The 25,689-nt window shown below is 52.1% G+C and overlaps 1 protein-coding gene across 3 annotated transcripts in view; it reads right to left on the reverse strand.

Moving 5' to 3' along the window:
- The window catches only part of CDC42BPB (CDC42 binding protein kinase beta), a 121,029-nt gene extending 106,381 nt beyond the window's left edge, over window positions 1–14,648 (reverse strand). For 2 of the 3 annotated variants that reach the window (XR_003435654.1, XM_027120647.1), the window contains exon 1: window positions 6,585–7,136. Coding sequence is in view for 1 of the 3 variants with exons in the window: in XM_027120647.1 (XP_026976448.1) it covers window positions 6,585–6,759 (175 nt within the window). In the remaining 2 variants the exon portion in view is untranslated. Of the gene's footprint in view, window positions 1–6,584; window positions 7,137–11,262; window positions 11,357–14,430 lie in introns of those variants that run through there. The other variant, XM_027120648.1, reaches the window with a different exon arrangement.
- Window positions 14,649–25,689: the final 11,041 nt, after the last annotated feature.

Raw genomic sequence — 25,689 nt, forward strand, 5'->3', positions numbered from 1 at the left:
GAGTATCAGTTTAAACAAAAATTATTATATAGTCAGATTTGGAAAAGCAGAGAGAAAGGAAGGGTGTGTGTGTTTCGGGCAGCGCAGGAAAGAAGACCTGTAAAGCTCCTAGCCTTCTCTTCCACAGTAGGAAGTTAACAGGTAATATATAAAATGGCAAATCAGAAATCAGCAGGACAAGCATGCGATTTAGATGCATGAAACCTGAGGCAAGAACTGCTAAACAGACAACCATCAGCATCCAAGAATCGCCCCCATCCGCATAACACCTTCACGCTCTGCCTGGAGTGTAGACAGGAGGGCCCCCATCAGACCACACAGTGGACTTAGCAGGAAAGGGCCCAGGTCCCTGAAGGCTTCTTGGAATGAGACTGTCTTCCTAGCCCTGGACTACCAACAGTGTCACATGACAGAGAATTCAACCTTGATTTTAAGTCACTGTTGTTTGGTTCTCTATTACTGGCAGTTCAATGGGATCGTAAGACAGTTGATGATAAGGAGAAACAGAAGGGTTGAAAGAGGTTGCTTAGGGACTTCCCTGGTGGCGCAGTGGTTAAGAATCCGCCTGCCAATGCAGGGGACACGGGTTCGAGCCCTGGTCCGGGAAGATGCCACATGCCGCGGAGCAACTAAGCCTGTGCGCCACAACTACGGAGCCCACGCACCACAACTACTGAGCCCACGTGCCACAACTATTGAAGCCCATTTGCTCTAGGGCCCGCACGCCGCAACTACTGGCCCCGCGTGCTGCAACTACTGAAGTCCGTGCGCCTAGAGCCCGTGCTCCACAACAAGAGAAGCCACAGCAATGAGAAGCCCGTGCACCGCAACAAACAGTAGCCCCCGCTTGCCGCAACTAGAGAAAGCCCGTGCGCAGCAACGAAGACCCAACACAGCCAAAAATAAATGAGTGAATGAATAAATAAATGAAACAAATAAACCTAAAAAGATACAACTAATCCAAGTTTTAGAGGTTGAGATTAATGGCACCTCTGACCATATCCTGTGGGGGTGATTTTCATTAAATACAATTTTACTTTTATTAAGGTAATGCATTTACTCAGTTTTAAAAGTCAAGTAGTTCTACAGAGTTATTCAATATAATGCAAAACAGTAGTCCGTCTACCAGCCAGCCCACTCTGGGTCTAACTTCTATAAGCAACCTCTTTGGGGCTACTCTTCGTTGCGGTGCATGGGCTTCTCATTGCGGTGGCTTCTCTTGTTGCGGAGCATGGGCTCTAGGCGCACGGGCTTCAGCAGTTGTGGCACACGGGCTCAGTAGTTGTGGCCCGCGGGCTCTAGAGCACAGGCTCAGTAGTTGTGGCGCCCTGGCTTAGTTGCTCCGTGGCATGTGGGATCTTCCCAGACCAGGGCTCGAACCCTCATCCCCTGCATTGGCAGATGGATTCTTAACCACTGTGCCACCAGGGAAGTCCCTTAGGTCAATGTTAAATTCCAGCGTTGGACCATGGATTTCAGACCTGACTTTTTTTTAAGGCAACAGAATACAAAGTCATTGTAGAAGTTTTGAAAGGGGGAATGATGAAATGAAAAGCAGTGTTGAAGACTGATCTGGCAGAGATATTTAAATCTTCAAGCAAGAAAGGCTTTAATTTAGGTCTGAGGGCTTGAGAGCTTCAGCTAGGCCACTGATAATGGGAATGGGCGGGGGGGAAGAAAGTTTAAAATAAAACTAAGATATTTCAAAGCAGGTGCCGGCAAGAAAGCCCAGGGCTGACCATGGGTCCATGAAGGAGAGAAACCCTGGTGAGAGGGCTACTTGCTCAGAAATGATTAGGGAAAATGTCCAGAGCCCGGTTTACCCAAACGAGAGGGGAAATGGGGGTGGAGGGCAGATCATGGGATCTCTCAAACTCCTAACAGTTTTCAAACCCATGACTCTGTGATTTTGGAGGCTAGAGGAATCATCATCATGCAGTAAATGTTAGGACTCCCCGCTGAAGAGTAAATTCCTTACGTCTCCAAAGAAGCTCCAATACAAGAACAGAAATTATATAATTCAATTCAAATTTCTCTTCAAATTTCTAATTCTTTCCTAAAGACAACAAAAATCCAAAGCCTCCTATTATAGGGGAATTCCCTGGTGGTCCAGTGGGTACGAATCCGCGCTCCCAATGCAGGGGGCCCAGGTTCGATCCCTGGTCTGGGAACTAGATCCCGCGTGCTACAACTAGGACCCAGCACAGCCAAAATAAATAAATTAAATTAAATATTTAAAAAAAAATTTTTCAAGTCTCCTATTATACAATTGATCCTTTTTGCAAAGTTTTAATCTGAAAACAATTTTGCTGCCACTTACCTACTGGCAAAAATCTAATATGAAACACAGATTATTTAAAATCATACTATGAAGTGTGATCTTCATCTCATAGATAGTATCTGTTTTATTTTAAATGAATAAAATTAAAAAATAAGATAAAATAGATACTAATTGTTTAATTGTTCTTTGGTAGATTTTAAGTCTAAATAAAGCCTTCAAAAATTACCATATTCCTCCGCGGCATGTGGGATCTTCCCAGGCCAGGGCTCGAACCCGTGTCCTTTGCATTGGCAGGCAGATTCTTAACCACTGCGTCACCAGGGAAGCCCCATTTGACCACTTATGATTTTTTAAAAAAGGGTAAAAAATCTATATGTGGTCTCTTGTAGCATGATCCTTTTACTTTATTAGTCTCAAAAAATACATTTTGCCTCTTTACCAAGCAAAGCATTCAATAGCTTTGCTGTACTCAATATAGTTTGAAATTAACAGTCCTGTTTGCTCGCATGTTTATCCAGCATCCCAGACGTCAGCACAGACAGGACAAGATCTCCAAGGGCGTCAGGTGCTGCAACAAGAGGCAGGGCAAAGGCAAGGGGCGTTCCTGTCAACACTGCCACCGGCGCATTCTGAGTTTTTACCTTAACGTGCATTTGCAATTGAAGAGCAATTCACCACACAGCAGAAGCTTTTTCAGGTAGCTCACACAGTGGTATCTTGAAGTGAGAACAACTCACTCCAACTCCAGTTTTACTTATTGCAAGTCTACATTTAACAAAGACACTGCTGTTTACCTCAAAGCCCAACTGTCAATGGAGGAGGTTTTAAGAGAGAAAAAGTAAGGCTGGCCGGTTAATGTTTAATGGTTTCAGCAGTCCCATCACTTGCCATGTAGTCAATATCACCATGCATTTCAAATACCTATTTATAAATCCAAATTATGTTAACCTAAATTTTATTACCCAATCCCAGTATTCCCCTACAAGTTAGATCTTATTATTCAAAAGATCTGTTTCTTATATCTGTTAGTTAAAAAACGTGTTCCTATGTTATGCAAAAATTCTATCTGGAGAAACCATTAGATTAAAATGTATCTTGAGATGTTCAGCACCATCAGCTAAGCCTGAACGTATTAAACTTGGTAGAGTCATCCCACTCACACCTAGGGCTGAGCATCCCCAGGCCAAGAGCTACAGGAATTCACACAGATGAAGGAGAACTCTGAGAAGGTACCGCTTCCTTCATAATAAGAAAAATCACCAATGAGGAAATTAAACAGAGGGCTACAAAGATTAATTCTAGCCCTTACAGAGGAAGCATGGTGGCACGATGAGAGAAGATGCTCTGGACTGGGAAACGGGAAACCCACGCTCACGTATGCCGCCAGCAGCGAGGTCCAGGCCTCCCACCTGCTCTGCAGGCCACGTGGGGCTCAGAGCAGAGGGCCACTGTGATCCACCCAATGCCAATGGGCTGGGACTTCAAACATCAGCTCTGTCTAAATATAATACCGGCCATTATTTTTAAGTCATGAAAAAAAAATTTTAAGACATGTAAAAGTATTTTTATATAACGAAGATGAAAGACAACAATTTCACCTCATTTAGTTGTCCATATTTGTTGCTGTCTACTTGTAGAAATTTCAAAATGTTTCATATGCTCTGCTTCAAACAGTATCAAATTTGCATTTAAAAAACAGCTTAAAGAAATACACACGCAAAGCAGGGTATTTCCAACTTTTAATTAAGGTCCTGGATCTCATAGAGAAAACTAATCAAACTATAAACACAATCAAGGGAAAATTAAAGGCAAAATCTACAGTGAAGCCTAGGATGAGTCTTGTCCCAAGCAGCCACTGTGGAAATAAGAAAATCTTCTTTTAAAACTTAAAATCTTTAATACTTATACTTTCCAAATTTCCTCAAAGATTCCCCAGTAAGTCTCAAATCTGGGCTGAATCGGCTATTTTCCTTCATTAAGTTTCAAGAATTCTACATAACTGTTAACAGACACCTAGCAAGGTTGGCCCCTCTGCAGGAGAGGACTCAAACATCAGAGGTCTCAAACATCAGGCAGAGTGTAAATCCAAACACTCAACCATCTGCAGGTTGACAGCCTATGTATGTGTTTCTTGAGCAGAGCAGAAGTAATTCCACTTGGAAGTCAGGGCACCTAATAATGCTCCGCAAACAATTCCACTTGAAAGACCATTCTTTGCCTTCCAAACACAATGACTGGGCATTCCAAGTAACACTAAATAATGACTGCACACACATCCTAACTAGTAATACACACTGTGGAGTTACATCGGTGCGTATGTTAACACACATGAGATGAAATACTGCTTCTAAAATATATTACTATTCCACGAACATGCCACCTTAGAGTACATTCTTCTCTGTAATTTAAAGTTCTGTGCAGACTGAGTTCTTTAGAATAATGTAATTTATTTGTAATCATAATTTCCAAAGAGCCAGCACACGATTTTCAAAATATTTCTTTATTACAGCACAGAGCTTCTACTTAAGACTTGGAAAACCCAAATCTCATAAGACCTCCGCACATGCAGAGAAGAGCTTCCTCCAGTGAAGCCCACCAGTTCACAGAGTGGCAGGTACCGTCTGGTGGTGAGGGGGCTGCACAAGGAAGGACCACTGCTCCACAGGGCACCCAGCCTTCAGGATAAGCCCCTCCGAGGCACTGCAGGTCCCCAGGCCAGAGGCTAGCTGGACCACACCTTACCTGCTAACTCAACCTTCCCTCTGCCTCCTCTTTGCAGTCACACATTTACTCACATACCAAGCACTGAGTTGAACCTGATCTTGAAACTGGATTTCAAGATCAAACACTCAGCAAGAACAGCAAAGAGGATACTCAGAAGGCTGGGATGTAACAGGCACCAAAGACTTCACTTTCAAAGCAACTGTGAAGTCAGTTAACTCATTCAGTTGGAAATCATGTCACTGATAAATGACCCCAGAAAATGAATAGTACTCTTATTTTACTGATATCGTATATAATCAAGAAAGGTGGACCCCACCAAAATAAAGCATAACAGGCTGTCCTGGGGCTGTGGGCCTCCTTCTACTGCTGCTCTCACAAGACATCAAAATTCCACTGAAGCGCGAAAAACAGCAGCTCTCTAAAGAATATCACAACTTAAGTTTTATTTTGTAAACAAAATTCCAAATTCTAATTACCACTTTGGCAGAGGAGGTGGCCTCACTATGGAATACATTCGTTTGTTTCTTCATGTCAATATCAGCTTTATCAGCCCCAAAGGTTAGAAATTACTGGATCAAACTGCACAATCCTAGTCCAATGACGCACATGACCCAAGGATAAGATTTTCATAGATCTGGCCCGAACCCGGAACAGAAACATTGCATCTTCCTTCTCAGTATTTTTATATGAGGCTGAGGGTCTTGACAAAATGTCCAAGTTAGAGAGAGAGACTGTAAGAAGATTTTACTTTACACGTGTAGCTGTTCTTGAGATTCTAACCATTAAGTAGCTTAATCAAATTTTTGTCCTAATAAAGCATAATAACTTAGCTAACCAATGATTAAGGCACGCAAAGATCAGACGAAGAAAGTTCTTAAGTGACTTCCATATACTAACAGTTCCAGCTGCCCCCCAAATATTACAAGGGTCTGGCAAAACTACAATGAAAAAAATCAATTTGCTCTCGCATGGCGTATTCAAAACAAGGCTTTTAACCTTAAAATTCCCTTAGAGATGGTACAGTCAAAGGGATGTTCAGGCCCCGGACACCAAGGGATGCAGACAGGCTGTCACCTAGGAGGGGCTCCCAGGAGACGCACGGGGGTGCGGGGGACAGACGCAAAAAGCACACGCCGCTGCCCCCATAAGCCAGCAGGGCGAGCGGGGGGAGCAACTCGACGCGGACTCCGGACCCCAAGGGCGAGGGGCGGATATCCCAGGGAGTGCTGCAGGAAACGATATCCAGACTCGGAGGGTGGATCTAGGAAGCGGCCGGGGCGATGGCCGGGCGCGGGGGTGGGGGTGGGAACGGAGGATGTGGCTCCGAGGGGCAGGATGAGGGGGCGGGTCGGCCGAACGCGGATGTGAGAAGGCCAAAGAGGAGGGCAGGGCGGGATGGAGAGCCGCGAAGCGGTGAGGGCGCCAGGAGCGGCCGGACAGGGATGGGGCGGCGGGTCTGGGAGCGGTGACGAGGCGGGATGAGCGGAAGCCCGAGGACAGGGAGGAGGCGGGCGGAGTGGGGGGAGGGCGCAACCGGGCGGGGGTCGCAGAGCCGAGGGTCAGGCCCGCGCACACTTACCCCACTCGAGGAACTCGGCCACATACTTGTCGCGGCGCAGGGCCGAGTGGCTACACTCGGTGTACAGGCAGACGAGCACGTCGAGCAGCGTCTCCACGCTCAGGGCGCTCTCGTTGCGCCAGGGCCCGTCCAGGAGCAGCTGCTCCAGCTTCTTGAGCCGCACCTTGGCAGACATGGTGCCGCGCGGCCCGCTCCCAACGCGCCGGCCTCTCGCCGCCCGCTCGGCCAGTCCGTCAGGGCGAGCCCTCAGCGTCCCGGCGGCCGCGAGCCTCGGCAGCCGCGGCCCCTCGTCGCCGCCCCGTCCGCGTCGTCGCGCCCCGGCCTAGGCCGACATCTTGGGCTCGGTCCCGGCGGCGCAGCGTCTGGGGCGCCGGGCCCCGCGGGTCCATGAGCTGGTCTCCTCCCCTCGGCGCCGCCGCCCGCCCCCGCCTCGCGCTCCTCGGCCCCGCCCGCGGCCGCACCCTCCTCGCCGCCCGCCGTCGACCTGCAGCGGCGCGGAGCCGAGCGCTGCGCAAGCCCGGCCGGCGCCCGAGCCCCGACCCCAGCCTCGACCCGGCGGCACAGCCCCGCGGCCCGCAGCCAACCAGGGCGCGGCCAGCGCGGGCGCAGCCAACCACGGCGTGGCCGGCCGCCGCCGCGCTGACCTCAGCGCGCCGCCCCGCCCCTGCGCTCCCGGCTCCCGGCTCCCGGCGGGATCGGACCTCGCCGCTTGCCGTAGGGGGGGGGGGTCGGGATGCTGGGAAGGTCGGGCGGGCGGGGTCGAAGGGGAGTGTCGCCCGGCGGGGGCGGGGCGAGCGAATAGCCAGTGCTCCGCCGAGATTGTGGCGCAGGCGCGTGCGCAGAGGGCGGCCGGGCGGCGTGCGCGAGCGCGTCGGGGACCGGGCCTCTGTATGCGAGGCCTGCGCTCCCGCGCGCGCACGTCTTGTCTCCAGAAGGGGACCTGGGGTCTCGGAGTAGACCCACAGGGCCTGGCCTCCCTAGGGGCTTCGTGGCCGGTGGGCTGACGTGAGCGTCGACGGCCGTACCGCAGGCGCAGCGCTGGCAGCCTCGGCTGTCTCTTTTAAAACCGGGTCTCATCTGGGCTGGGAGCGGCCTTACGGAAAAGGCGACCTTCTTCTAACTTGACGGGCGGGAGACAGGCCCGCCCGTACAGGGTGGGGGCTGCTGGAGAGGGGCGCCCCCGCGGTCTACCCAGCGCCCCGTGAATTCGTGTTGCACCCGCACTGGCCGCTTCAGACTCTACTGCCCACCTTCCCCTCCCCGCAAACAGATGCCTTGGGGTGTCAGTTTGGTAGGAAAGGGCCTGCTGTTTGTCTCCAGGCTGGGTTTGCCTAGCGATTCCCTGCTTATACCAAGATTACGGGTTTATTCGTGTGCCTGGGGAAGGAGGGTGACGGAGAACGTCTTCCACCCAAACAAACCCTTGGCGTCGGGAGAGGAGGGGCGGCCTAGAACTCGTGGGAGGTCACTGAGGCCATGGGGGTGGGCGAGGGCTGGGGAGCCAGGATGCAGGGTTAGGGATCCCCAACCTGGGAAAGGGAGGCGGAGGCGGGGGGAGCTTCAGTAGGAGCAGGGCAGCCAGGTGGAGCAGATGAGGGGACAGATAGAGGTTCGAAGATGCAACACTAAAGGAACTTGTGGCAAAACTGGCTCATGGAGATAAAATCACAGTAGCATCTACCTCTGTGGGAGGTATTGACTGGAAAGGGTAGGAGGGAGCCTTCTGGGCCTCTAGAAATGTTCTATAATTTGACTTGGGTGATGGCTATGCAGGAGTACATAAAAGGAACATTCTTCAAGCTCTACACTTCAGAGTAGTGCATATCACTGTATATCTATTATACCTTAGTTTTTTAAAAGCAGGCAAAAACAATCTTTGGTGTTAGAGGTCAAACTAGAGGATACTTTGGGGGGATTATGAACTGAGGGGCTAGGAACATTCTGTATCTTGACCAGACCCATCTTGGTATATGGGTCTGTACATAATTAATCAAACCGTACTCTAAATATGTATGCACTTTATGTGTATGATACCTAAATTAAAAAAAAAAAAAAAAAAAAGGCTGAGCAGCCTACGTGGCCATTTTACAGTTAAAACCAAATTCTTCATCTTAGCTTTTAAGTAGGGTGATCAAACGTCTGAATTTGTCTGGGACAGTGCCCTTGTCCCAGTGTATGTATAACAACGTCCTTCATTCCCACTGTGTCCGCATTTGCACAGTATATTCTCTCATGCTCAGACCCAGCAAGGGTCTGCTCAGCCCTCTAGCCCTGTCCCTACTCTCTTCTCAGTCTCTGACTCCAGTCTCACTAGCCTCTTTGCTGTTCCTCTACTATTCCTGCTCCCTCCTGCCTCAGGGCCTTTGCACTTGCCAAGCCCTTCACGTTGGATGCCCCTCCCTGACCACCTTCACTTTGTGTGCTCAGCCCCAATCTGTTTCAGGATTGTCCCTTCAGGGCAGCCTTGCCTACCTGACTGGGCTGGATCAGGCCCCAGCTCACCCTGTAGTTTTTCTTAGCACTTGCCTAAGTGGATACCTGTGAGTCTTGCCCATTAGTCTGGATACTAGAAATCTTCCTGTGCCTCAATTTCTTCGGAGGTAAAAAGAGAATAATAATAGGACCTACCCCAGTATTTCAGTGAGTTCCTGGAAGGATTAAATGAGTTAATACCCAGAGAGTACTTTGAACAGTGCCTGGCTTGCTTTACATGCTCACATATTGGTAGCTGGTATTGTGCATTAGAGTTTTATTTCTAAAACTAAGGGCTCTGTGACCAGCTGATGGATACAGTGTCTTGGGTTCCCCAGACCAGGGAATCCCAGTGTCCTCAGGCATCCATGAGGTTCCTCTGTGTCTGTCTTAATCACTTTGGGCTGCTATAACGAAGTACCATAGACTGGGTGCCTTACAAACAACAGAAGCTTATTTCTCACAGTTCTGGAGGCTGGAAGTCCAAGGGCAGGATGCCAGCATGGTCTGGTTCTGGGTGACTGCCCTATCCCTGGTTACAGAGGGCTGTCTTTCTGTGTTCTCACATGGGGAAAGAGGTAGCTCTCTGGCCTCATAAATGGGCACTAATCCATTCATGAGGGCTCCACCCTTATGACCTAATCATTTCCCAAAGGCTCCACCTCCTAAAAACATAACATTGCGGGTTAGGATTTCAGCATATTAATTTTGGGGACACAAACATTCAGTCCATAACAGTATCTTTACAATAAACTCCTCCTACATAGGCTGGTACGGTGGGTTTCTGGTCTTTGCAACACTGCAAGCCAGACTAAGGCTAGCCTTAGCCTCAGACCCTGAAACGTGTACAACATACAGTAACCGAGTCACAAACAATGTCTCAGTTCAGAAGTTAGAGCGTCCAGGTCTACAGAGTCAAACCTTTGAACCTGATTTAACTTTAAATCTTACCTTGGGCCCTTTAGGGCCTGGGATGAACTCTGGGGAAAGGGGGCTGTGCTCAGCAGTCTCCCTCGTTCCTTCCCGCAAGCCGCTCAGCTAGCTCGGCCCTGCTTCCACCCATCCGGGGCGGCTGCCAGAGAGGAAGAACGGAGAGGCACTGGGGAGGGCTATGGCCTCACCTCTGGTCTGGCAACGTGTAAGCTGACCCCTCTCTCCTGGGAACATTCACAGGCTCCCCAACAGTTCCCTGATATTCTCTCTCCTGGGCAGCAGTATCACTTTTCTGGGTGGGTGTTTATCTGGTGCCTGCAGGGGACCCTCTGCCCTTCCATGGAGACCACTGGACAGGACCTAAGATGACCCATCCATGCAACTCACATCTGTCCACACAGCTCACGTCTGTCCACAGGAAGCACCCCTCACCCCGACAGATGTTCCAGAGCAGGCAGGTGCCCACACAGCAGCACACTCCTGGCTCTGGCTCCAAAGCAGCTCGTGAGCCTTCTTTCCCGGCTGGGAGTCCATCCCCAGTCCACTGTGCCCCAAAATGGAGGGCTGCTTTTGAAGCTCACTGAGCAATCCCTTGTACATGGACACAAGACAAAGGTCATCGTCCCTTTGCTGGACAGTCTGGTGTTTGTCTGCCTGGCACCCCCTGTCCCCTGAACCCCATTCCCCGTAAGTCTTTGTTCTGGCTCCACTCTGCTCATGGGATCCTAGAGTGGCCGCCACAGGGGGTGGACATGTCACCCGAGGTGGCTGGTCAGCTCTCCATCTCCCCTCCACCCACAGCGACCCCGGATCAGGGGCACCATATGATTCACGCCAGGCCAATAGGTGAACTCCTTTAGGATGTTGTATACTAAACTGGGAGAGGGACTTCCCTGGTGGTCCAGCCGTTAAGACTCCACACTCCCAATGCTGGGGGCTCTGGTTCGATCCCTGGTCAGGGAACTAGATCCTGCAACAAAGGGTCTTCATGCTGCAACTAAATATCCCGCACGTGGCAACTAAGATTCCACGTGCTGCAACAAAGACCCGGTGCAGCCAAATAAATTTTTTAAAAAAGAAAAAAAAACTGGGAGAGAGAATTTCTCATCTTTTGCTTTAGACCAGGGGCAGGTGAGCTTTTTCAGCCAAGGTCCAGATAGTAAATACTTCAGGTTTTTCATATCCTAGTCTCTGCCTCTACTGCTATGGCATGAAAACAGCCATAGACAATATGTAAACAAATGAGCATGTGCCCCAGAAAAGCTTTACTTACAGAAAAGGAACTTGGCCCACAGGCTGCAGGTGGCTGATCCCTGCTTTGTAGCCCATGTTGTGATGGTGGGACATCACCCCAACAGCCACAGTTCCTGTTAGAAAGAGAGAAGGAGCAGGGGGTATTTTGTTACGTAAACAATAAAATTTCCTCTTTTCTTTAAACCAGTGTGAGCAAGGGTCTTGCCATTTACACTGAAAAGTGCCCTTTCAAATCCTTAAGAACAAATGAAAGTAATCCAAAAGGAACACAAGCAAATAATATGAACAAGGGTGTGTTGTACAGAAGAAGAAACACAAAGGATCAATAGATATATGAGAATGTGCTCAACCTTATTGACAGGAAAACGCAAATTAACTTCTGCTTTCAACCAAGATGGAGTAATGGGGATCAGATTTACCCTCCTACCTGAAACAGTGAAGAAAATAGTCAAAATACATGAAACAACGATTTTCACGATGCTAGAAGCCAGGGGACAAAGGACTGTGATCCCTCAGCCACCATAAACAAAAGTGATCCCTATGGCTGCCCATCCAGGGAGAGGGGACTGGTGGGGGAGCCCCGTGGGCTGCTTGAGATGAGGAAGCAGAGCTGAGGGTCTGGCAGCTGGAAGGCTCAGGACAAAGTACCAGAGAGGAGTAAGCTGCACAGAGAGAGAACCAGGAGATCAGCAGAGGGTCCCCCTGAGTACCCAACAGCATACTGACTAGCACTTTCGTAGAAAGAAACTACCCAAGGCTGGGGAAAGAACCAGGCATAGTGCCTGGTGCTCACCTACACTGAAAATAGTGTTGTTTTGCAGCAGTCAGACTAGAAAAACTTGTTAATTCACCAGCACTGGGCAGAATTCTCTAGAAGGTTATACCTTGGGAGTGGGAACTAGCCCTGGACTGAGCATTGCTCCAGATCTGCCTACTAACAAATCATAAAAATGAGACCCAAAAGTATTAAACCGTTTCCAACTAACTTAACTGCATCCCAGAACAGAGCTCCAGAAAATTTACAGGAACAGAAAAATATCCAGCACCCAAAAAGGTAAAATGACAACGTCTGGTATCTAATCAAAGACTAGTAGACATTCAAGCAGGCAAGAAGACACAACCATAGTGAGGAGAATAAGCAAATAATCAAAATCCACCCAGCACTTACACAGATGTTAGAATTAACAGAGAAAGACATGAAAGCAGTTATGAAAGCTGTATTCCACATGTTCAAAAAGTTAATAGAGGGACTTCCCTGGTGACACAGTGGTTAAGAATCTGCCTGCCAATGCAGGGGACATGGGTTCGAGCCCTGGTCCAGGAAGATCCCACATGCTGCAGAGCGGCTAAGCCCGTGCGCCACAACTACTGACCCTGTGTGCCACAACTACTGAAGCCCGCGTGCCTAGAGCCCATGCTCCCTAACAAGAGAAGCCACTGCAATGAGAAGCCCATGCACCGCAATGAAGAGTAGACCCCGCTTGCCGCAACTAGAGAAAACCTGCATGCAGCAACGAAGACCCAACGCAGCCAAAAAAGAAAATAATAAAGTAAATAAATTTTTTTAAAAGTTTATAGAATCATAAAAGACATTTTTAAAAAACCTAAGAGAACTTTAAGAGATGAAAACTACACTTTCTGAGATGAAAAACACACTGTATGGGATTAATGGCAAGTTAGGCATCACACAAGAAAATATTACTGAATTTGAAGGCGTAGCAATAGAGCTTATCCGAAATAAAACAGTGAGGAAAAAAAGAATTTAAAAAATAAACAGAACATCAGTGAACTGTAGGACAATATCAAGTGGTCCAATATGTGGATTGGAATCCCAAAGGAGAAGAGCAAGAAAGAGGAGGGACAGAAAAAAAAAATTGAAGAAATAATGGCTGAAAATTTTCCAAACTCGATGAAAACCATAAATCACAAATCTAAGACGTTCAATGAACCCCAAGCACAAGAAACATCAAAAAAAAAAAAAACCCAAAAAACAAACAACTATACTAAGGCACATCATAATCAACACCAGTGATAAGGAGGAAAAAAATAGCCAGAGGGTGAAAAAAGACACGTTACGTGCAGAGCAACAAATTTCTCATTGGAAATTACGTGAATGAAAAGACATTGGAGCAACATCTTTAAAGGACCAAAAGAAAAAAGTTAACCGCCAGCCTAGAATTCTATACCGAGCAAAAGTATCTTTCAAAAATGAAGGTGGAAATAAAGACATTTTCAGACATACAAAGGCCCATCATGAGGACAGAGGTCCATTGCCTGACTGGCTTCTTCGGATTTTATAGACACATTTACTGCTTGGGTAAGCTTCTCTAATCCATTTACTGGGTACCCACTAAGACTGCTAATTTTGAGTGGAACCCAGAGAACAAATGGGTTCTTCATCAGGTCTAGGCTTTGATGCAAGCTGCCTTGCCACTTAAACCCCATGATCCAGCAGAACCTGTTGTTTTTAGTGTGTGTGGCAGACAGAGGTGCTCTGTGGAGCAAGTCCCAATAGGAAAATCACTGTGTGTGCACCCAGAGTTTTGGAGTCAGGCCATGCCTTCTTCTGCCAGCAACTTTCCTCCATTTCAAAGGGAGCTCCTGGCTTGCTGCTGGATCTAAGTGGCGACTTAATGCCTGGCCATGGATACCAAGAAACTATGACTCAAGCTGTCCATCATAAAATAGATTTATCGTATCTACTAAATCTTAAACGTGGATATGCACGCAGCATTCCATTGTAAAATGAAACTGGTCCCTGACAGACCTGGAAGGAACAAGGAAACTTCATGAGTAGGCGACTTAGACGCCATGGTACCTGCTCCTACTGAATTACCAACTCTTTTAAACTCACAGCTATGCCCTCATGGGAAGCGTGGTGATCAGTCAACAGAGGATGAAAAGGTGTGTGCCTGATTTAAAGATTTGTCTGCCTGGGGTGGTGACTCCAGCCAGAGATGGATGGCTGTGGCTTTACAGACACACTCAGAAGAAGCCCTGAAGGACCACAGTGAAGAGAAATTCTTCCAGAGGCAAAAATGTTGATTCTATGTTGACTCATGGGCAGTGGCTAACAGGTTGGCCAGCTGATCAGGGACTTGGAAAGAATACTTTTTCTAGGAGATCTGGGGGAAAGGCAAGCAGATGGAGCTCTCAGAACGGGCACAGAGTGAGAATAGATACTCACCAAAGGACATCTACCATGGAGGAAGCTCTTGCGTGTCAAGTGGACAAGATGACCTACTCCAAGGACGTCAGCCTCTTTCCTCCCCTGCCCCAGTGCTTGCTCAACGGGTCCATGTCCAAGTGGCCAAGGAGGCAGGAATGGAGGCTCCGCAGGGGCTCAGCCACACAAACTTCCCTCAGCCCGGCTGACTTGGTTTCCATTATGGCTGAGAGCCCACCTTGTCACCAGCAGGGACCCACGCTGAGCTCTTAATATGGTGCCATTCCCCAGAGGGACCAGGCAGTTGCCTGGAGATATAGGACCTCTTTCATCATGTAAGAGACAGTGATTTGTTTTGCCCTTGTATATTTCAGGTCAGAACTTGCCTTTCCAGCCACATTGCTTCTCCCGACACTGCCATTTGTGGACTCAGAGAATGCTTTATTTATCCATCACCATGGCAACTGAAGCAACATTGCCTTGGACTGAGGGACTCATTTTTTAAAAAATATTTTATTATTTTTTAAAGATTTTTGATGTGGATCATTTTTAAAGTCTTTATTGAATTTGTTACAATCTTGCTTCTGTTTTATGTTTTCTGGTTTTTTTGGCCACGAGGCATGTGGGATCTTAGCTCCCTGACCAGGGATTGAACCCACACTCCCTGCATTGTAAGGCAAAGTCTTAACCACTGGGCCGCCAGTGGACCGCCAAGGGACTCACTTTTTGTTGAAGAAAGTGTGGCAGAGAGCTCAAGTCCATGAAATTCCCTGGACTTACCATGTATGTGCCCCATCACCCAGAAGCAGCTGGCTGGGGAGAATGGTGGAAGGGTCTGTAGAAGACTAGTTATGGTGCTTGTTGAGAGCCAACACCCTGCAAGGTTCAAGCGCTCTTCTCCAGGGTGTAGTGTATGCCTTGACCCAGCAGGCATTATATGGTGCCATTCTCCCACAGCCCAAACGCATGGGTCCAGGAACCAAGCAATGGAGGTGGGAGCGGCCCCTCCCCACGATTACACCAAAGAAAGAACGCACTGGAGGAATTTTTGCTTTCCTTCCTGTGACCTTGGGCTAGTGTCCAAGAAAGGAATGCCTCCATCAGGAAACACAGTCATGCTTCCAATGAATTAAAGTGAATTAAAGCCGAGGCTGTCCCCTCCCCCGACGGGCTGTTTCTGGTTTCTTATACCACTGAAGCAGCAGGCATGGAAGGGGATGTTGATCTCAGTCAGCCAAGGGAATGTGAATTGAGTCCACACACTGGGGCAGGTAGATTACGTGTGGAGTCCGGGGACTGCACTGTGGTTCTTCTTACTGGGAAAAAGGAAGGGAGCTCCTTAATGATGGGCCCACAGAGCGCTCAGGTCCTGAAGGAACAAAAGTTTGGGTCATCCCTTGGGCTGACCCAGGGTTCAGTGGTTGCAGGACATTTTGCAAGCAGGCACTGGCCCAGCAAGCCCCCTGGGGGCTATTTCCTTCTCACCTGCCCGGCTCCACCCTTGCGACCTTATATGGGGAGCGCTGTGATGCTCACCACGAGCTCACCACCTCCGGCTTCGGGGTTGGCTGCCTCCCCAGTTGCCCATCACCCAGCACGATCAGAGGCTAATGTAGCATCGTGCGCCCTGGGTGTTGAGGACACATGTCCCCCACTGAACAGGGGTGGATGCTGAAGGCCGAGGGGTGGGTGCCCCTCCCGGTCCACTCTCCGTCCTTCTCTGCCTGTTTTGTGCCCCAGATGGGCTGTACCCATGGGAGGCGGAGCTCAGGAGAGCGAGAAGGGATCTTGTCCCCACCTCCCCCTTCCCGTCGCTGCAGCCACGGCCCTCTCCTTGAAACAGCTGCCCCCAGGTTCCAGCCACCCCTCCCCCCCACTGCCCCTCCCCCCCATAGGTGGTAATAGCTCCCGGCCGCTGCCAGCCTTGCCCCCCCCATCCCTCCCCAACTGCCCGGAATCCTGCTCACATGTCAGTAAACAGGCCATTTTATGCTTTCCTGGATCTCCTGGCTTTCGTGTGCCCCTGCTAGGACTCTGACCAATGCAGTCCTGTGTACAGTAATATTCATGAACCGGTTACTTGCAATTAAAATAATGAAAATCTAAATGTCCATCAATGGACAGATAGATAAATGATGGTACCTTCAAAATATGGAGTTCCACGTAGCCATTAAAAAATGATACAGGTCCAGCACTGTTCTAGGTGCCGAAGATGCAGCAGCGGCCCAGATGGTTGCCCAAGCGTCCACTCTGGTCCAGGAACGGATTACAGAGGAGTAGAAAGAAAGAATTTTGGAGAGTGATGAGGGCTTGGAAGGAAGTGGACCTGGTAATGAGATAGGGCAGTGCCTGCCTTCCAGATGGGGAATACAGGGCGGCCTCTACGGCGTGGACACTGTAGCTGAGAAGTGAACAAAAAGGAAGGAGCTCTGTGAGGCTTTCCAGGTAGAGAAATCCCCGTCACAGAGCGGGAACAGAAGGCAGCCAGCGTGGAATGGTGGAGAGGCGGGCAGGCCTAGACGTGTGGGCCTCAGCTGATAGGTCAAGTGGCTCCACCTTCCCTGACAGTCGCTGCCTGGGTCCTGCGGCCGCTGTGACCCTGATAGTGGTTCCTGAGGTTTCCTGCTGCCGGCCTCCCTAGGCCACAGTTCTTCCTGAGGGGTGTTTCTCTTCCGCTTTCTCAGCCTCCGAGCTGACGACGTGGAGAACTTTGAAGGTCAGGGGCACGAGCGGGTACTCTGCCAAGGTCAGACACAAAGAAAGTGTCCCCACAGATGTGTGCACAGGAAGGAAGGAGTCAGGGAGCCCACGGTGAGGGCAGCGGCGGGGGGGTGGGGCGGGCGAGGGGACATCAGGCGGTCCTGTCTCGAGTGTGCGGCCTCTTGTTGCCTGGGCACCTTGGCACAGAACTGGCTGCAAGTTTGTGAGCCCCTCCCCATCCATGTCCCTGCGCGAAACGCCCCGTGGCTGCCTGGAATGTTCTCTGCATCCAAAACCACTGAACCCAGCAGTATCCAGCAGCTGCCCACGTGGGCTGCTCTGAGGGCTGGGTGAGAGGACTAGATCGAGGCAAAACTCTGTGACCCCCAGCTCCTCCTCTGAAAGAGAGAGGGAGACCCTCCATTACAGGGTCCCAGAGAGACCTCAGCGAGGTCACGGGTGACCTGCAGTCGTACTGGATACATTAATGCAGATCGTCCCAGTCACACTAATAGTAGCTGATGACAGTGATGACAATGGAAGGAGAGAGACTGGAGGCGGCGATCAATGCAGCCAGTGCAGCCTCATCTGCACCCGGCCACCCTCCCCTACCTGGTCTCCCCCATCCTCCACTGGCCGCCAGACGCATCTTCCCAAAGCCTGGCTCTGATCACATCTCCCTCTTGCTTGGAAGGCTCCCTACTGCCTCAGGGATAAGGGGGCCCTTTGGAGCCCTTTTTTAAAAAATTAATTAATTTATTTGGCTGTGCCGGGCCTTAGTTGCAGCATGCGGGATCTTTAGTTGAGGCATGTGGGACCTAGTTCCCTGACCAGGGATTGAACCCCGGCTCCCTGCATTGGGGGCGTGGAGTCTTAGCAATGGATCACCAGGGTAGTCCCCTTTTTGAGCCTTTGACCTAGGACTTCCCCTCCCAGAGTCTACACTGCTGCTTCGAGAGGGAATTACTTGCTGCTGGTGTGGCGGCTAGACCAGAAAGTCAGGGAGGAGGCGTAGGGTGGGGATGGGGGGTCTTCGGGGAGGACATCAAGGCTTTGCAGCAAAGACTGCAAACACTCTAAGCGCCCTGTGCTCTTTACAGACTAATCTGCTGAGAACCCAACGAGGCAGGGACAGGAATCGCCCCCTTTTTCAGAAGAGCAAACTGAGGGTCGGTGAAGCAAAGTAACGGCTGGTAAAGGCAGGGCCTGCTTCCGAGCCTAGGCACCCTGGCCCACCACTGTGCCACCTTCCCTCAAAGCAGCAGGGGCCTCCTCCTAACCCAAGCTGGTGTCTTCTTCCCAGGAAGAAAGAGTAACTCTGTAAGGAGTACCAACCCCAGCTACTTCTGCATGCCAAGCACTTCCCACATGGCCCCTCGCTTATCTGCACACGGCCTTGAGCTCCTCCCCACTGTGCAGATGAGGAAATTGAGGCCCAGAGTGGGTGAGAGACTGTCCAGGGGTGCACAGGGAGTTGGAGGAGCTAGGGCTTCGTCTAAGCTTGTGTGGCCAGCAGAGGTCTGAGCACTGACCTTGAGCACAGCCTGTAAGGCTGACATGTCCTGTTTGGTGTGTGGACAGAGGAAGCCTGGAAGAGGCAGACTGATGACACTCCTGTTGCTGTGGCCACCCTTCCACCTTGTGGTTCTCAAAGTGTGGTCCCTGGACCCGACCAGCAGCACAACCCCTGGGAACTTGTTACAAATGCACCCCAGACCCACAGGGGCAGGGGCCTCCATGCCACTCTGCTGCACGCTGAAGCCTGGGGACCATCGGTGGCTGTTTTCCCTCCAGGGCCTCTGCTCTGGGCCGTGGTGGGCGCTCACCTCCCTGCTACTCCCCTCAGTCCCCCAGGGCTGAGTGAGAAGGGGAGGGAGGGAGACTGCTGGGCCAGTCCCCGCTTCACCTGATTGAACCCAAGGGATGATTACACCTGTCAGCAAATTATCCCTCATCTGCTGCAAGGGTATAAGGGTCCACACCTCCCAAGGCTGTGAGGATTAAGTGAGAGAATGTGCAGGGTGGGCACCGAGGGCACTCCACAGCTCACGTCTCCATCACCATTAGAACTGCCGATCTTACCATGGATCTAACCCCACCTTTCCACCACCCCGTACCTGCTCCCACACCTCCCCCGGGTGCCGCCCGCAGAGCTCAGAGGATAATCTCCCTAAATCGGCCTCCAAGACCCAGGGCTCCGGGCCCCCACTGACTCCCCAGGGTCAGGGAGTCTGGAGGCCTGGCCTCTGCCCGCATGGCCTGCCGCCTGGGTCGCCCCTCCCAGCAGAGCTTCCGGCCTTTCCCCACCCTCCCACCCAACTAGGGAGCGGCGCAGAGCCGCTCGGGAGCGGCTCGGGGTTTGGGGGCCTGCGCTCCCACTGGCGAGGTGCGCCTGGAACGGCGGATGTCGCGCTGCGCGCTTGGGGGCTTGGGGAACGGATGCGGGAGAAAATGGTGGCCGCGCGGCTGAAGGACCGGCCGGAGGTAGGGGTGGGGAGGGAGCGGAGAAGACCGGGGCTGGGGGGCCAGGGCAGAGTGTGGCGGGCGTGGGCTGTCCAGGCCTGGGCTGGCGATCTCCCCGGGGCTCCCGGGCGCAGAAGCCGGGCGGGACCGGGGCGCCAGGCCCCACCGCTCAGCCCTGACGCGCGGGGTCACCGTTCGCCGGGCCTCCAGGCTGGGAACCCCGCCCCGCCCCACCCGCCGCCCACCTCGAGTCTGCTCAGGTCGGGCCTTGCCTCCGCCGGCCGTCAGGGCTTTGCCCCCAGGCGCGCAGGAGAGTCACGCGGGGGCTTTTAGAGCCCAGACGCCGAGAATCGGTTAAACGCGAGGGTGCCGGGGAGCGGGCAATTTCTGCGCCGTCCAAGGGCCTAACATCCATCCCGTCCGTCCGGCAGGGACTCGACGCCCCTGGGGCGGGTGTGGGGGTGGGGTGGGGAGAGGGAGGACTCCGGGGCGCCCCCTGGAGGGCAGGAGAGGCCGGGAAGACTCGAGTCCCAGCTTCACTTCTGCGCTGGGAGCCCCGGGGCAAGCCGCTTCCCTCTCGGAGCCTCAGTGTCTGAGCCCGTATCCGGGAACAGAAGTTAACCGCCCTTGATTCCAGGGCTGCTGTGAGGTCTGAAGGACCCACGGGGTTGGCCGGGCCACAGCTGGGGTGTGGCTGGACAGTGTTAAATGGAGGTGCGGTGAGAGGTCTGCCTCCCGACCCCTTCGCGCCCAGTGGTTTGCAGCAGGTCTCACGTGCCCACTCAAACCCGAGCCCCACCTCTCAGCTCTGTGACCCTGGGCAGTTTCCTCAGCCTCTCTGTGCCCGGTGTCCTCCTCTTTAGAATGAGATAATAATATACCATCCTCACAAGGTTTCCAAGATTAAGGGGGCTTGGCAAAGCACCAGACAGTGCCTTGTACACAGGAAGTGCAATGCAGGCTCAGCTAGAATATTGGTGTACTTCCAGAACATTTCAATGCCAAACAAACATATATACGTATAAAAGGGCACATATTTTAAACTTCATGTTTATTACACAAAGGGGCTCAGGACAGGCATTGCTAATTTACCAGTGCGTCTTGGAGAACAATCTATCCCCACCTCTGTGAACAGGAACTTCAGCTTAGTGGGGTGGCCACGTGGGGCAAGACCTGGGGTGTCTCCGAGGCTGGCCAGCTGGGTTCTGCCCTCTGCTCCTGGCACTGGGCGAGTCCTCGGGGGCTTTAGAGATTAAACTCAGGACCGTGAGGGACGTCACTGGTGGCGCAGTGGTTAAGAATCCGCCTGCCAATGCAGGGAACACGGGCTCGAGCCCTGGTCCGGGAAGATCCCACGTGCCGCGGAGCAACTAAGCCCGTGCGCCACAACTGCTGAGCCCACACGCCACAACTACTGAAGCCTGTGCACTTAGAGCCGGTGCTCCGCAACAAGAGAAGCCACCGCAATGAGAAGCCAGCGCACTGCAACGAAGAGTAGCCCCTGCTCACCACAACTAGAGAAAGCCCACGCGCAGCAACAAAGACCCAACGCAGCCAATCAGTCAAAAACAGAAAAAAACAAAAAACTCAGGACCATGAGCCCTGCCCAGCCCCAGTCTCTCCCTGCGCACATCGGGCAGGGCTGGGGTGAGGCACAGGGAAGGGCAAGAGACAACACTGTCCCCTATGGTAGGCGGAATGACCGGGTGGCCTCTGCGGCCGTGGCCTTGGACAGCTCCCTTCCTCCCCTGCTGCCTCGGTCAGCTCTGCGGTGGCACCGGCGCTGGATTCCAGCAGCAGCCCCACGCTCACTTGCCCGCCGCGCTCTCCCTACACCTGGGCTGCCTCTCTCGCTTCCATCCCCACCTGTCCCAGGTCACCTGTCCTCCAGGCCGGGCCCGGCGGAGACAGATTCCCCCCCCCCCCCCGCTTCCCTTCTCCGCCCAAGCTGAGTTCCCTGCGCGGGGTGGGATGGGGGTTGGGGGGGTTGGGGAGGGGAGCGAGCGCCTCGCGCCTCTGAAATGGGGAGCAAGCCCCTTCCTCCCCCAGAGAGCAGGGTGCTCGCGCCGCGCGGGGCGCCTGGCGCTGGTTCCCGTCCGGTTCCGCCTCCCATTCGCGGGCGAGCCCGCTCTCTCCGGGCCCCAGTTTCTCCGGCTGTGCCTGGGGTAGAGGCTGCAGGCGGCGGCGCTGAGCGAGGAAGGAAGGTCAACTGGATTCGCCTTCTCTGGCTCCTGCAACCGGAATCCCCGCCCGAGGGAGGGCCGGAGATCCGGAGAAACAGAGACCGAGAGGCAGACTCCGGGCCGCCCACGTCCAAGGGGAAAGCGGGTGCCGGGCCGCGAGCGGCGCTTCCTCCACCGCCCGCTCCTACCGTCGGAGGCGGGGCGAGGCTCCCAGGCCAGCCGCCCTCAATCTGCCTTTCCTGGGTCGGGGGTCGCGGGAACGAAGAGTGGGGCGGAGGGCCTGGGCGCCCCCGGGCTCCCCGCCCGCGCAGGGTCGCCTCGTGGCCGGCGGGCGCTGGAGAAGGCGAGCGGAGGGCGTCGCCCGGACCGGGAGGGGGCGCTCGAGAGAAGCAGTGAACGCCCAGCCCCGACCCCTGGAGCCTCCCGGCCGTCGGCCCGCCCACCCCAGCTGACGCCCTGTCTCAGGACCCCAATCCACCCGGTCCCCCTGTCAGGCTCAGCGCAGCGGCAGTGCAGGTCAAGGAGGGCGGTTCGGGTCTGGGGGCAGGCCCGGGTCCCTCTCCGCTCCCCACTCCGGCCTCAGCGGGAGGACAGATTCCCCCTACCTCCGGGATCTGTCCCCGCACTTGTCCCGGCGCGGCGCTCAGCGTAGGCGGAACACATCACAGGTCTCAAGGGCTGATGGCAAGGCCGGCGGCTCTTGGGGTCCTATAGACGCTGGGAAGGGCGCCGTGCACCTGTGTTCTGCACACCTGCTCGCCCGTGCTCTCTGGGTGTGATTCTCTTATGGCATTTTTAAAACTCTGAAATCTGATTATTTACATTAGAGAGAAATGTCCAGAAACTTTGTGCAGTCAACCAGTCTTTAGGGGCTGGGGATTTAGTGTTGGAGCAAAGGTTGAAAATCCCTGCCTCAGGGCCTTCGTTCTAGCGGGGTAGGGGTGGGATGTTTTCTCCAGCCGGACCTCCCTCTTCCCTCGCCGTCAATCCACCCCCTGGGCCCGTCCACTCCTTCACTGGGGTCATTTACTTAGGACCCTCCGCCCAGCAGCCCACCAAGGGCAGAGGGACTCCGTTCTGGACCTGCCTCTCACAGAGGATCAGCACGCGAGGACAAAGTATAGGACCAAGGTGCTCACATTCAAATTAACACCTGAATTTCCCTTTGCTCTGCTGTGGCCCTCGCGGGAGTCTGGGATGTTTTACTCTAGAATGGCCACAAGATGGCGCCAAGAGCAAACCTTCCTGGCCCAGAGCCAGGATTCCACCCACTCTGAGTACCCCCAGCCGGGCGCTGCCCTCACCCCCGTTCAAGCTTTGAAGGGTGCGTGTAGGTGAGGGGGCTGGGAAGGGGATAACTCCAGCCTCACCGGGGCCAGGGAACATCAGAGACAGTTGGTTCTTACTCTTCATTTGGTACCATTCTCTCACTGCATTGGCGGGAACACCAAAGCCCAGAGAGGGGCAGGGCTTCCCAAAGGCACACAGCAAAGGCTGGGAGCAGCCGGGACACACAGCTCCTGCCTCCAGTTCTGCCCGTCTCCTGTGGAGAAGGGCCCATGGTGGAGGGCAGAAGGGGGGAGGAAAAGCAGAATCGGAGGCTGGAGGCAAAGATGGGCCCCAAGACTGGACTCTGTGGGCTCAGATACAGGCCTCCAGGCCTGTCCTTAACGATACTCCCCGTCCCAAGCCGCCGCTGCACCATCAGAGCTTTAAGCCTCAAGGGCCTTGAGCACTTCCTGAGAGCCCTATCAGGAGTGAGCGAACCCCAGGAGCCGTGAGGCCCTTGTCAGCTAACAAGGGTGAAAGGCAACACCTTGGGTGACAGCTAACCCCTCATTAACAAGTAGGGAGAGAAAGTCCTGCGCAAGTGAAAAGGAGGTGGGATGGCCTCTGGGGGGATGGGGTGGTGGGAGGGGAGTGTGCCCACACACGCTTTCCTGACACAGGGTGCCTGGGTGTTGAGAGGGTGTGGTTGCAGCCACAGTGACCACCGCAGCTTTGCCCCTGTCCTTCTGGTCCAGGTACTGTCCAATGAAGAAGTGTATGTATATTGGGGGAGGGGTCCTGTCTCAGGACTTAGCTGAATGGGGTACTTGCCTGTCTAAACACTGCCCCCCAGAGCTCCCCGTTGTCACCAGGAACCCATCATCAGGGACCAGTCTCTTAGCCGGGTACTCCCAGCCTTGCCTCATATCTGTCAACCTCTTTTCCCATTCTCACCTCTTTTCTCACCCACATCATCAAGTCTCCCACGCTGCAGCCACCTTGCCCAGATCAGGCCTCTGCTGATCCTGACGTGATGCCGCCTTCCAGGTCATCCTCCTTGGAAACTTGTGCGAAGAGCTACAGCCACTCCATGGCCAGGAGGTGGAGGCACCAAGATTTGGACGCAGTACACATTTTGACACTGACACTTCTCTGTCTGGCCTGATTCCCCTTTTTTAAAAAAATTTTTAATTGTACTGAAGTATAGTTGATTTACAATGTTGTGTTAATTTCTTCTGTATAGCAAAGTGACCCAGATATACACATATATATAAATTCTTTTTCGTATTCTTTTCCACCATGGTCTGTCACAGAATATTGAATATATAATAGTTCCCTGTGCTCTACAGTAGGACCTTGTCGTCTATCCATCCTATACACACTAGTTTGCCTCTGCTAATCCCAAACTCTCATTCCTCCCTCCCCACCTCCTTGGCAGCCACAAGTCTGTTCTCTATATCTGTGAGTCTATTTTTGTTTTGTAGATATGTTGATTTGTATTGTATTTTAGCTTCCAAATATAAGTGATATCATATGATATTTGTCTTTCTCTGTCTGACTTACTTCGCTTAGTATGATAATCTCTAGGTCCATCCATGTTGCTACAAAGGGCATTATTTCATTGTTTTTAATGGCTGAGTACTATTCCATTCTTTTTAATGGCTGAGTACTATGTACCACATCTTCTTTATCCATACATCTGTCAATGGACATTTAGGTTCTTTCCATGTCTTTTTTTTTTTCCCAATGTATTTTTAAATTTTATTTATTTATTATTTTTGGCTACGTTGGGTCTTTGTTGCTGCGCGAGGGCTTTCTCTAGTTGCAGTGAGCGGGGGCTACTCTTTGTTGTGGTGTGTGGGCTTCTCATTGCAGTGGCTTCTCTTGTTGCGGAGCACGGGCTCTAGGCATGCCGGCTTCAGTAGTTGTGGCTCGTGGGCTGTAGAGCACAAGCTCAGTAGTTGTGACGCACGGGCTTAGTTGCTCCGCGGCATGTGGGATCTTCCCGGACCAGGGCACGAACCTATGTCCCCTGCATTGGCAGGCGGATTCTTAACCACTATGCCACCAGGGAAACCCTGTTTCCATGTCTTGGCTATTGTGATGTTTCCCTTTTTTGAACCATCAGACTGTGAATACAGATGAGATCTTATTCATTTTGATGATCCCAGAACCCAGCGCTAGCACTGAATAATAAGTGTTTACTATTTATGTTTAATATTAAGATTTATTAATAAATGCTTAGTTTATGAACAAATGGGCAGAAGAATGGTGAGAAGATGGGTGGATGGGTGAATGATGGAGATGGGTGGTGGAAAAAGAGAAGTGAGAATGATTTACTTCTGTTTATGTGTATGGATAACATAAGAATATAGGAATAGATGAATTCATCTCAGAATGATGGATGGGTAAGTTACTAAGTGGGTAGGTGGTTGGTGAGGAATGAATGACTGCATGGGAGGTGAATTAACGGATGAGTGATGGATGCAATGGCAGGATGTGTGTGTGGTTGGGTGGATGGTGTATAGATAATGGTTGGATAAGTACTGGAAGGATGGTAGATAGTGGTGCTAGATGGCGTATGGTAGGAAGATGGTGGATGCGCCTACATAATGGTAGTTAAGTGATGATGAATAGCTAAATAGATGGTAGATTGACAGATGGA

The sequence above is a fragment of the Aethalodelphis obliquidens genome, unplaced genomic scaffold (assembly GCF_003676395.1).
Source record: "Aethalodelphis obliquidens isolate GAN/ISIS:26980383/991018 unplaced genomic scaffold, ASM367639v1 scaffold21, whole genome shotgun sequence".
NCBI lineage: Eukaryota > Metazoa > Chordata > Mammalia > Artiodactyla > Delphinidae > Aethalodelphis > Aethalodelphis obliquidens.